Source organism: Martes martes (assembly GCF_963455335.1).
Source record: "Martes martes genome assembly, chromosome: 9".
Lineage (NCBI taxonomy): Eukaryota > Metazoa > Chordata > Mammalia > Carnivora > Mustelidae > Martes > Martes martes.
The window spans coordinates 113,430,157-113,443,039 of NC_137896.1; the positions used below are offsets into that span (position 1 = coordinate 113,430,157).

The 12,883-nt window shown below is 45.1% G+C and overlaps 1 protein-coding gene across 1 annotated transcript in view; it reads right to left on the bottom strand.

The window, feature by feature from the left end:
- The window catches only part of TTC27 (tetratricopeptide repeat domain 27), a 177,598-nt gene extending 177,055 nt beyond the window's left edge, over nt 1-543 (bottom strand). The window contains exon 1 of the mRNA XM_080812875.1: nt 207-543. Coding sequence (XP_080669001.1) covers nt 207-294 — 88 coding nt within the window. The 5' untranslated portion in view covers nt 295-543. The remainder of the gene's footprint in view (nt 1-206) is intronic.
- Nucleotides 544-12,883: the final 12,340 nt, after the last annotated feature.

Genomic DNA, 12,883 nt, shown 5'->3' on the forward strand with positions numbered 1-12,883 from the left:
ACATCGCCATCGTTATCACTGAGCCTAAGCACTGAATCCAGAGGACCCCGCCCACCACATCGAGGATGCAACAACCCAAAGTGTTAAGGGATCAGCTAGATTTCGGCAGAAAAACAAAACCAGGAGGAATGAGAACGCAGCCGGCACCACCCTCCCCTCACAGTCCACACGCTGGCCTCCGTTCCTGACAGGTTCGCTTTTCTCACCTGAACCGATGACTCCCTCCTGCTTCCATTGCTGCCGCTCAGCCTCAGTGGGGAAGCCCCTCAAAACTGCTAGCTCGGGTATCCACATCACCCTGGACAACGCTGCAGCCAAAATGGGTTCTACGAGGGTCACTCGGGAGCCAACAAAAGAAAGTGAAAGGAAGAGGGTCCAAAGATGCCGAAATCTAGTGGCGACAGATCCTATGAATACACCCACAGCTCTAAAAGTCCATGTGCAGACATCGTCACATGGACGCGGCCATGACAGCAGCGCGGGACATCCTGGGAAAAACACACACGACGCGGGTTTCCGCCTAGGAGACCGACTCAAATCCTTAGTACTGAGCATGCCCAGTAGAGATGCCCCGCCCCGAGCCGGGAATGGGCGGGTTGGAGGGCGCGGTCAATCTCAGTCCCGCCCTAGAGGGGGCGGTGCCAAGAGGTGTAGGGCTGGGATTAAAAGGCAGCTGGAAGGCATGGTCTTGTGCTGCCAAGAGGTTAGAGGAATTGCCTATGGCTTGGGTTCCTCAACTTTTTTGGATCAGAACCCCCCTGACTACCTAACCAAGGTCCTTCACGCAGAATGCATGTGGGCCCTTGCTACCAACATTCGGGTACATTCCAGGAAGTTAGAGACCCTCTGAAGTGGAGTCGACCAGCACACAAGAACCACCTGTGCAGAGAAGAGGTCTTCATTCTTAGAATGAAACTGTAAGGAGAGTTTTGGGACTCCTGGCTGGCTCGGTGGAGGAGGACGCGACTCGAGCTCCGCGAAGTGAGTTCAAGCCCCAGGCTGGGTGTAGAGATTACGCACATACATGACTAACTAACTAAATAGAATAAATAAATAACTTTTTAAAAAAGTGTAAGGAGGGGGGCGCCTGGGTGGCTCAGTTGGTTGAGCAACTGCCTTCGGCTCAGGTCATGATCCTGGACTTCCAGGATCGAGTCCTGCATCGGGCTCCCAGCTCCTTGGGGAGTCTGCTTCTCCCTCTGACCTTCTCCTCTCTCATGCTCTCTCTCACTCATTCTCTCTCAAATAAATAAATAAAATCTTAAAAAAAAAAAAAAAGTGTAAGGAGGGGCGCCTGGGTGGCTCAGTGGGCTAAAGCCTCTGCCTTCGGCTCGGGTCATGATCCCAGAGTCCTGGGATCGAGCCCCACATTGGGCTCTTTGCTCAGCGGGGTGCCTGCTTCCCCTCCTCTCTCTCTGCCTGTCTGCCTACTTGTGGTCTCTGTCTGTCAAATAAATAAAATATTTATAAATAAATAAATAAAAAGTGTAAGGAAAGTATCCGGTTTTGACGCTGCCATCACATGAATCCTGACTGAATGGGACCTGTGGCCCTGTGGCTGGTGCCGGGAAGCTTGTGGAGGACAGGCTGAGTCGCAGCCCTGCGCCGGCTGCGTGCCTGCCGCTGAGCCCCCAGCTGGAGCCTCGTTCGCTCCTCCCTTCTTCATAGCCCCGCCCCTCGGCCAAAGGAGCCAAGCCTCAGCCAGAGGGGACACTGCCCCAAAGGGCCTGAATCCTGCACTGTGAAAATGTCATGCACTAGTTAGGGGAGCCCTGACCACGCAGCATGCTTGGAGAAATCAAGGGCAAGCGATCTCTGAAAGAGCCTAGCCAGTGCCGGCTCCAAGGAGGGAACTAAATTCTCAATCCACTTTCCTCCTCCATAGACTGTGCAGGGAATGGTGCTCAGCCTCTGCCCCCAGGAGCCAAAGGAAGCCAGACCTGGACTGAGCGGAGAAGAGCAGATGCCCTAGAATGCCTTCTAACTGAGAAGTAATTTATCACCATCTGTGCAGGAATGGTATTTAATCAGTGTGTTCTCCTGGGTGGGTTTTTTTTTTTTTAAGATTTTATTTATTTATTTGTCAGAGATCACAAGTAGGCAGAGAGGCAGGCAGAGTGGCGGGGGGTGGGGGGGGAGCAGACTCCCTGCTGAGCAGAGAGCCCGATGCGGGACTCCATCCCAGGACGCTGGGATCATGACCGGAGCCCAAGGCAGAGGGTTTAATCCACTGAGCCACCCAGACGCCCCCCTCCTGGGTTTTTTAAGCACAAAATCCAGCACTGTCTAAACCATTTGACGGTAGTTAGAGCTATTAAAACAGAAACACCCTGGCCACCCAGCCAGGTTCCTCACTTGCCTGTAGAGCTGCGTTGTCCCACACAGTGAACCTGGTGCTTTCTCTATGATTCAAAGTTTGTTTTAAGTGAGATATGCTTGACAATGAAAATAAGTATATTCAACTCTCTTCAGGCAAATGGACTCCAGAATAAAAAACAGAGAAAAAAACATGGTATCTACTGAAAAAAACAAAAACAAACAAACAAAAATGGAGTGGATCCTGAGCTGGGGAGTGGGATATGTCCACTTTGGGATGAGTCGAGTGGCTTGGCTGGCCGGGAGTCTCAGCATTCAAGCCCCAGTCTGAATAGCAGACCCTGTAGAGACCAGGAGGAAGGGGTTCCGACTGACTGACTCAGCTTTGCTGGGTTCCTCCTCAGCCCTTCCTCTTCCCACCCCAAAACCTTCAGTCCCAGGGATATCTAGTGCTCCCAGCTGTGTCTTTCAGGGATTCTTCAGTGTAGATACAAGTTTGCCTCAGCTTTTTCCGTTGCGTTTTTAGGATGGGGCTTTCTCTGGTCAGCTACATCAGTTACTAGCTCCCAAACAGGGCATCTCGTCTCGTCTTCTCTTTCCCTGTGGGTCATGTCTTAATTTTTTTCTTTTCCATAGATTTAGTGGGTTTTGAAGAAGGAGAGATGGCTTATGTTCAACATGCCATGTTTACTCTAGAATCTTAAACTGTATTGTAAATGACACCTTTCTCCAAGTAGCTTTGGGATTGATACATTCATGTGTTTTTACTAATCCTATCTCATATCTTTCTAAGTGGTAAAAAGGAGGCAGGATTGTAACCAGCATTTCATGACCCTTCAATTCTTTTTCATATTCATTAACAAATCTCATGTATGATAATAATAATTTTTAAATGTTTGTAGCAGCATTTTTAGTAATAGCCAAAACCTGGATACAACCCAAAGGTCCATGCACAGATGAACGAATAAACAAAGTGTGATCTATTCATACAATGGAATAGTGTTCAGGTATAGAAATGAATAGACTATAGATACATATAATATACACAAATACCAAAGTAATTATGCTGAGTGAAATAAGCCAGAAAACCAGAGAATATACAGTATGAGTCCATTTATATAAATCTAGAAAATACACACTAATCCCTAATGACAGAAAGCAGATCAGTGGTTGCAGGGAGATGGGAAAACGGAGAGGAAAGCAGGGACGAACCGGACACTTCTGGGGAGTGAACAGATACATTCACTATCTGATTGTGCTGATGGTTTCATGGGAACATACAAATGGAAAAACTGTTTGGTTAAAATATGTGCATTTTTTTCTTTGTTCTATGTCAGTTATACTTCAATAATGCTGTTTTTTAAAAAAATGTCTGTTGTATAAAACATAAAATCTGATCTCCCGAGACTAATATTCAAAAGCCTTCACCTGACATGCTGGTCCTCTGCATTTTTTTTTTTAAGAGAGAAAGTGAACACAGCCAAGGAGAGGGACAGAGGGAGAAGTAGGCTCCCCGCTGAGCAGGGAGCCAAATGCACGACTCAATGCCAGGACCCCGGGATCACGACCCCAGCAGAAGACAGACGCTCAACAGACTGAGCCACCCAGGCGCCCTCCTCTGCACTTTCCAAGCACTGTGACTCTCAGAACAGAGCCCCACAACCACCACTAACCCTCAAGAGAGTTAGCTGGGCCTCTGTCCTGCAGCAAATAAATTAACATGGATTGACAGTATAAGGTAAAGCCAGTATGGTCTTAAACACGGTTAAATGGATATCTCACTTAACTCTTATAATAACTCTTTTTTTTTCAGATTTGTTTTTATTTATTTATTTGAGAGAGAGAGCATAAGCAGGGGAAGCGGGGCAGAAGAGAAACTGACTCACCACTAAGGAGGGAGCCCAGCACAAGGCTCAATCCAGGGATTCCAGGATCATGACCTGAGCCAAAGGCAGATGCCTAACTGACTGAGCCATCCAGGCGCCCCCAAAATAACTTTTTTTTAAATTTATTTGACAGACAGAGATCACAAGTAGGTAGAGAGGCAGGCAGAGAGAGAGAGAGAGGAGGAAGCAGGCTCTCAGCCGAGCAGAGAGCCAGATGCGGGACTCAATCCCAGGACCCTGAGACCATGACCTGAGCCGAAGGCAGAGGCTTAACCCACTGAGCCACCCAGGCACCCCCTACAATAACTCTTTAAGGCAAATATTATTAAGCCAATTTTCAAATAAGGAAACTGAGAGGTACGTACCTTGCCTAAGATTACACTAGGATCTCAACCTAGGCTGACCCTTATGGCACCATGTTCTGTACATCTGGTGAATAAAGATGATGAGAAGTATGTGACTGGTATGCAGGTCCGAGTAAGTAAGTAAATCAGTGAAATGACTTCCCTAGCGAACATACTGGAAACAACCCCAGAGCCAAGGTCAGTACAGATGCTGAAAATCCCCAACAGCAAAGACTCGAGAAGCAGAGGAAAGAAAGGTTGGATGTGGTTGAGGTAGGACTGTTGATAGGAATGTAAGTCAAGTGGAACAGAACAGGACAGCAACCAGATCCTTCAAAGGTTTCCTTCTTCGAAAACTGTCCTGGTAAGTGGGGACTGAAGCCAGGCAGCCCTGTGGTGTCCCCCTAGGCTTTACTTTGTCCTTGGGGCTCCTAGATTTGACTCTAACCACAGCATGCTTCCCCTGAAAGGTGTTGTTTGTCCCACAAAGCAAAATAAGACCCTTCCCTCAATAGGTCTTCAATCAGGTGAAAAAACTATAAGGCTTTCAACAAGACTTCACTACATGCAGTACACATACAAAGGAGACATAAATGTAGATACAGAAACAATGCCTCTGACTCACACAATCTGGACTCGATCCAACCAGCCCTATTTAGAGAGGGCCATTCCTCCCTCGATTCTAGAACTCTTCTAGATTCTTAGAATCATAGAAGGGGGCCTCGTGGTCTGGGTAGGAAGCTCTACAGGTATCCATAAGTTACAAACACCAAATTAATCAAAGAATACATGAGGGTTTCTCTCATTCAAGATCCAAGGACATAGGGTGACCTTGAACAGCTGCCCTCTTGATTTAGGCTATTTGGACTCTAGAGAAAAGGCATCTCTACATATTACTTGTTAAATTTCCCTCTTGGCATGACTACAACAGATTCTTGCATAATTCAGTGACCTTTCTCAGTAGTGATGCTCATTCGTTTACTATTTGTGTTCTATTTTTGGTTCTGGAGGTACTCCTGAAATAAATTTTATTTACCACAGATATGGACAGTGGCTAGAAAGCATTTCACAATTTTAAACAACTCAGATGTACCATTCAAATGAGAGTCTTCACATCAGCCATTAGATAACATCAAATGCTACAACTGTTGAATTTTGTTTGTATAAAAGATTGGATTAAATATTTTGGATATTTTTAAAGTTTAGCTTTCTTTATTTTTTGGAAAAGATTTTATTTATTTGCCAGAGAGAGAGAGAGAGGGAGAGAGCAAGCTCACGAGCAGGGAGAGCAGCAGGCAGAGGTCGAAGGAGAACCAGGCTCCATGGTGAGCAGGGAGCCCGACACGGGGCTTGATTCCAGGACCCTGAGATCATGACCTGAGCTGAAGGTAGACGTTTACCCAACTAAGTCACCCAGGTGTCCCGGGTCTAACTTTCTTTAACCAGCATTGATTTAAAGTTTTGATAGTCATTGATTATAGTTTGTATTTTGCTTTTAATTTTAGTAATTTTATTTATTTATTTTTTAATTTTAGATGTTTTAGAAGAAAAATAGAAAACATGATACTTAACATTTACCTAAATTTACGTTTTTGATGAAAATACTTTCAAACTTTATATACTTGGAATGAAATTTATATACTTGGATTAAATTACATTATATAACGCGGAAAAAGAAGAGGCAAAGAATGGATTCTTTCTCCCCTTGACTTCAGTCTTTTGGTCTCCAAAACTGTGAGTGAATAAATTTCCGTTGTTTTAAGCCCCCCTGTTGGTGGTCATTTGTTACCACAGCCCCAGGAACTAAACACTAAAACATCAGTAAGATTTTGTAGAAATAAAGTCAACATAAATAAATTCTATGGAATAAATATATAATCTAATTATGTATGTCTTTATTTCATTACTTATGCAAACAATACTTGTCAATCAATAGACCTCAATATCCCCAATAATTTAATAATTTTCATTATTTTGATGATTAGCTCTTATTATAAGAAGCATGGTTTAACACATTTTTGTGAAGGGAGGCACCAGGGTGGCTCAGTTGGTTAAGCATCCAATTCTTGATTGTGGTTCCAGTCATGATCTCAGAATTGTGAGACGGAGCCCCACATCAGGTTCCACATTCAGTGTGGAATCTGCTTAAGATGCTCTCTTCCTCACCCTATGCCCCTCCCCCAACTCTCACAGTCGCGCATGCGCTCTCTCTAAATAAATAAATAAATCTTAAACAAACAAACAAACAAAAGACCCTCATAAGCAACATTCCAAGGAACCTGCGGACTAACACTGGCGCCCTGAGCTGAGACTCCCATTTGTCCTTCAGCTCTGCCGTCAGGTGAGTTAGCGTCAACAATATGAGCTATCACTAGTTACATCGTGTTCCCCCCTACTGAACTTATTCTTTTCTCCTACAGTTTGCAATGAAGTAAGTTTTCATCTAATGTCATTGGGCCTAGTACTTTAAGAAATCAGACCTTTTGGTAAAGAGGTGTAGCCCCATTTGGCAATCAGACCTATATCTTTCATAAGACAATTCCACTTTTTTTTTTTAATTCTTTTTGGGAAGTAATCTTTTTTTTTTTTTTTAAGATTTTATTTATTTATTTGAGAGTGAGAGAGAGCATGAGAGGGGAGAAGGTCAAAGGGAAAAGCAGACTCCCCGTGGAGCTGCGAGCCCAATGCAGGACTCGATCCCAGGACTCCAGGATCATGACCCGAGCCGAAGGCAGTTGCTTAACCAACTGAGCCACCCAGGCACCCAACCATTCCACTTTTTGATTGCAAGGTACATCATTTGACAAATACTCATGCCATCCCTTGCTTGTATGAGTTGTCTATTGCTGTGTAAAAAAATCACTCCGGAACTCAGCAGCTTCAAACAACAAGCATTTATTATTTCACAACTTCTGGGCTTGGCTGTGTGGCCCAGGCTCAGGGTCTCTCACAAAGAGGCTATCATAAACAAGGTTCACCTAGGAGAGGATCCTCTCCAAAGCTTATCGTGCGGCATGACTTCCTTTCTCGCTGGCTGTTGGCCAAAGACATTGGTTCCTTTCCGTGTGGCCTCCCTGTAGGGAAGTCCCCAATGTGGCAGGAGGCTTCTCTCCAAGGGAGATCCAGTTCGGGACTACAGTCTTTTTGCAACCTCATCTCAGAAGTATCCCTTCACGAATCCGTCCAGCCCACATGCAAGGGGAAGGAGGCAGGGACCACGGGGGGCACCGTGGACGTGGCCTACCATGCTCCTTACCGAGCTGCTTGCTCCACTTTGGCTGATGTTGGTCTATATGTACAAAGTCTTGCTGCATGTGTTTTTCCTTTGTCCCGAACTGTCCTTCTCTGCGGGATGTCTAAGGGAGTATTCCACAGGGAATGTGAAGAAACACATGCCCAGTAAGTCTCCACTCCAATCCAAGCTGGCCATGAGGTTGTTGGCCTGATACCTTTGGCCAATGGATGACGGATCTGCGAAAAAAAACCATGGATCAAACTTTGAGTGGATTCCCTGTACAATATTCACAGAAGCACTCACTCCCTACCTTATCAGTTTGTGAAAGAAGGTCATTTTGTTTAAGCTAAAGTCTAAGATCAATGATTATTGGGTCACTAGTCATACAGCCTAGAACTAGTAGGCCTCCACTCAGTTGGAAAATTTGAGATATGGTTACCAACCATACACTGTTAACCTCACTGGCCCCCTTCTTGGTGTGTTAAAGTTTGTATATCTCAAAGTCTAAACTGTTTCCTGGAAGAACTTCTGTCTCCTATATAAAACCATACCACAATCCTAATTCTTGAATTTTCCCTGGACATTGGAAAAATTAAACAAACAAAAATGGAAAAAAAAAAAAAGGAAAGAAAAGGAAAAAAAAAAAACCCTGCTTTATTTAGTTAGATTAACAATGATCACTGTGGGAAGCTTCTGACAGAAAAAAATAAATTGTATGTCTAAAAGGCATTCTAAAAAATAGGGAGACAAAGCACCAAACAGTTTCTTTACTTGGAAAAATGAGGTCTAAAAAAAAAAAAATTCTAACTACAAGATAGTCTCAAAGTCTTTGTAACTGGGGCGCCTGGGTGGCTCAGCCTCTGCCTTTGGCTCAGGTCATGATCCGGGGGTCCTGGGATCGAGCCCTGCATTGGGCTCTCTGCTCAGCGGGGAGCCTGCCTGCCTCTCTGCCTACTTGTGATCTCTGTCTGTCAAATAAATAAATAAAATCTAAAAAAAAAAAAAAAAGTCTTTGTAACCTTTTGAATCCTATTTTCCTTGAGTTTCTCTCATTTTACTCAGATTTACCTGGTTTTCCAAATGAGCTGTTTCCCCCCCAGAGTTTTCACAGAACACACACACACACACACACACACACACACACACACACTCTACTGGATCCACTCAACTCGGTGAATGGTCCGGAACTGAATGTATGGCTTCCTGAAGAATAAAGGCAGAGGTTAATGAAACTTAAGGTTCACGTATCCCCAACCCCCAAGGCTCTGGCAAAGGTTCTAACAACATAGTCACTTGATTATAAGACTATGTAAAATTTCCTAAAGTAACAGAAGGTAGTAGATTGCTCGTCCAGGGCAGGGGCGGGGGGGGGGGGGGCGGGCAAGACAAGGAAAGAGGGGGTGAAAGATAAAGCTAAAAGATACAGATTTTCTTCTTGAGAAAATGTTCTAAAATTGGCAGTGGCAGGCGCCTGGGTGGCTCAGTCACTCAAGCGTCTGAGTCTTGATCTCAGCTCATGTCCTGATCTCAGGGTAGTGGGATTGAGCCCCATGTCGGGCTCTGCCCTCAGGGGGACTCTGCGGGAGATCCTCCCTCTGCCCCTCCCCCAGCTCACACACACACACACACACACACACTCTCTCTCTCTCTCTCAGATAAATTAATCTTTAAAAAAAATTGGCCATGAAAAATGTTGGCAGTGGTGATGGTTGCACATATCTGTGAATATACTAAAAGCCATTGAATTGTACACTTAAAATGGGAACGTCGTATGGTATGGGAAATATATCCTAATAAAACTTTTTTTTAAAGTAAGATATTTTCGGAGTGCCTGGGGGGTTCAGTTGTTAAGCGTCTGCCTTCCGCTCAGGTCATGGTCCCAGGGTCCTGAGATCCAGCCCCGCATCAGGCTCCCTGCTCAGCAGGAAGCCTGCCTCTCCCTCTCCCACTCCCCTTGCCTGTGTTCCCTCTCTCGCTGTCTCTCTGTCAAATAAATAAAATTTTTAAAAAGATATATTAAAGTAAGATATTTTCAAGTCAGTTAAGTCTATCCTGCCTTCCACTCAGACACACTTCTCCAGTCACATGGCATTAGAGTGGCTGTGGTAACAGCCACTTAGGGGTAACATAGGGGGTCTGGGGAGTTGGGGATGTGTTTGGTTTTGGTTGGGTGAGATAGGTTAATGTAGTTTGCGGTCGATTCTATAGATAATTGAGGGGCTCCTAACCACTGCAGTGTAGACACGGCTTCTGAGGATGCACCTACAGCCAGCTCCTGTGCTCCCCGGATCAAAAATACAGGTTGAGGGTCCCAGGGTGAAGTAAAGAAGTCCTATAGTGCTCTGCACCAGAGGGAGGTGGCAATGGACGAGACACATGGCTTGAAATGTATAGAGTCAGAAGATGCCTATGGAAAATTCTTCCAGTCATCAGGTATCTGGAATTGTGAGATTCAATCCTCATTTTGGCCTCCTTTACCTGGCCGAAATGGCAATCTACTCCTGTCAGGGATCTATCTGACTTCTACACGCTGTTTGTGATGTGCCGCCCACAAAGACGGGGTGTGTCTCATTTCGGGTTTGCTGTGAAGCGCAGCTGGGTGAGGATCAGCTTCTCAGCGCAGTATTTGGTGTTTTTTTTTTTTTTTTTAAGATTTTACTTATTTATTTGACAGGCAGAGATCACAAATAGGCAGAGAGGCAGGCAGAGAGAGAGAGGGGGAAGCAGGCCCGATGTGGGGCTCAATCCCAGGACCCCGAGATCATGACCTGAGCCGAAGGCAGAGGCTTAACCCACTGAGCCACCCAGGCGCCTCGACCCCGCAGTTCTTTAGGCACCGATCACCTCGAATTCCGTGCTTAGAGCTTGTCTTCCACCCAGACTTGGGGCACCGTGAGCGGAGGGCTAGTCAATCTGTTCATCACTGTGTCCATAGAAATACAACACTTTGAGCCTTTTCTGCCTCAAATCATTTTTTTTAAACCGACAAGAAAGGAGACCATTTATAAAAAAGTTTAAAAATTAAACCAGTATAAGAGAGAAAATTCAAATAAGCCAAAGGATTAAAATATCTTCATTAACCAATAAATAAATAAATAAAAGGAAGGAAGGAATTACAAAACCACCTGGTCTTTTCTTAAAAAAAAAAAAATTATTTATTTTAGAGAGAAAGAGTGAGAGAGCATGAGTGAGAGGGGTAAAGGGAGAGAGAATCTTACCCAGGCTCCATGCTTAGTGCAGAGCCTGATGTAGGGCTCAATCTCATAACCCTGATTATGACCTGAGCTGCCCCTATGAGTCAGTCGCCCAACCAACTGAGCCACCCAGGTGCCCCATTTTTCTTTTCCTTTTTTTTTTTTTTTTAATTTTATTTACTTGAGAGAGAGAAAGAGCATGAGCAGGGGGAGGGGCAGAAGGAGCGCAGACTCCCTGATGAGCAGGGAGCCTGATGTGGTGCTCAATCCAAGGACCCTGAGATCATGACCTGAGCTGAAAGCAGATGCTTAACCGACTGAGTCACCCAGGCGCCCCTTTTTTATTTGAGAGAGAGAGAGAGAGCATGAGAGACAGCACGAGCAGGGGGAGGGGAGGGACAGAGGGAGAGAGAGAAGTAGACTTCCCACTGAGCAGGGAGCCCAATGTGGGGTTCAATCCCAGGACTCTGGGATCATGACCTGAGCCGAGGGCACATGCCTAACTGAGCTACTCAGGCGCCCTGGTTCTTTTTCTTTCTTTTTTTTTTTTTAATAGGAATAACGAAACATAGAATTTATGGGTTGGTGGGACACCAACCTGTTGGAATACTATAAACAAGGGTGTATATCCGTGGGTGAGGTTAGGGTTAGGGTTATGCATCCCTACCATCAATAATAAAAAATAAAATTAATCAACCATGCTGGAATAATGAATTGTTTTCCTATTTAATAGTTAGACAATATAAAGATTGTGATCTATGAAGAGGTGATCAAAAGATTACAACCAAGGAAAAAACAACAGCAAAAAAATTGCAGTTAAAATATGTAAGGAAAAGTGATTATGAAGTTTTATCTTTACAAAGATAAAGATGCCTGCGTGGCTCAGCCAGTTGAGCATCCAATTTTTTTTTTTAAAGATTTTATTTATTTATTTGACAGAGATCCCAAGTAGGCAGAAAGGCAGGCAGAGAGTGGGGGAAGCAGGCTCCCCGCTGAGCAGAGAGCCTGACGCAGGGCTCGATCCCAGGACCCTGAGACTATGACCCGAGCCGAAGGCAGAGGCTTTAACCCACTGAGCCACCCAGGCGCCCCTAAGCATCCAATTTTTGACTTCAGCTCAGGTCATGAGATCGAGCCCTGAATCAGGCTCCATGCTCAGCGGGGAGTCTCCTTGAAATTCTGTCTCCTCCTCTCTCTGTCCCTCCCCCCAGCTCATGCTCTGTCTCTAAAGTAAATCTTAAAAAAAAGATTTTTTTTAAACTTCACAGTATTATGAAACCAGATGAACCCAAAGCCCTGCCATGCCCTGACCACCTTTCCCAAGACTGGAGGAATTCGTGGAGCAACTTGGGCCAGGCTCGAAGCGCCAGTCCTCTGGTACCCCAGCTGCTGCTCCCTCAAGGTCTGCAATCGGCTTTGTACCCATGTCTCAGCTGACCCAGTGGGCAAGTCTGTTTCCATCTTGGAGTCTTTCTAACCAGTCTCACACCTCCCAAGATTCAAGGCTTATGTTTCAGCAAAATATTATTCCAGCACCTACACAAGGTCATGCCAGAGTACTAACTTTAGGTGTGCATATTGCTTGATTTAAAAAAAAAAATGCAACTGTAGAAATTTGTCTCCTCAGATCATCAGCTTTAGTTTAAGGAATAAATGGCCAGTGAGAACTGCCTGGCCAGGGGCCCAGCCTCACTTGAGCTGCTGAGCATAGGGCTGCTCAGGTCATGGTCCAGACGGTTCCCAGTCGGCAATGGTCTAAGTTCGGAAAGTGAGAGGAAGCAGTGTGACAAAACGCAACCTTTTTATTGTATTGCACAAAGTGTGCTTCTCTAATGGAAAGGAAGCACAACCAAGAACCTTACTCTTCACCAGTTTACGACACACTAACTAGAACATCTCACCCTCACC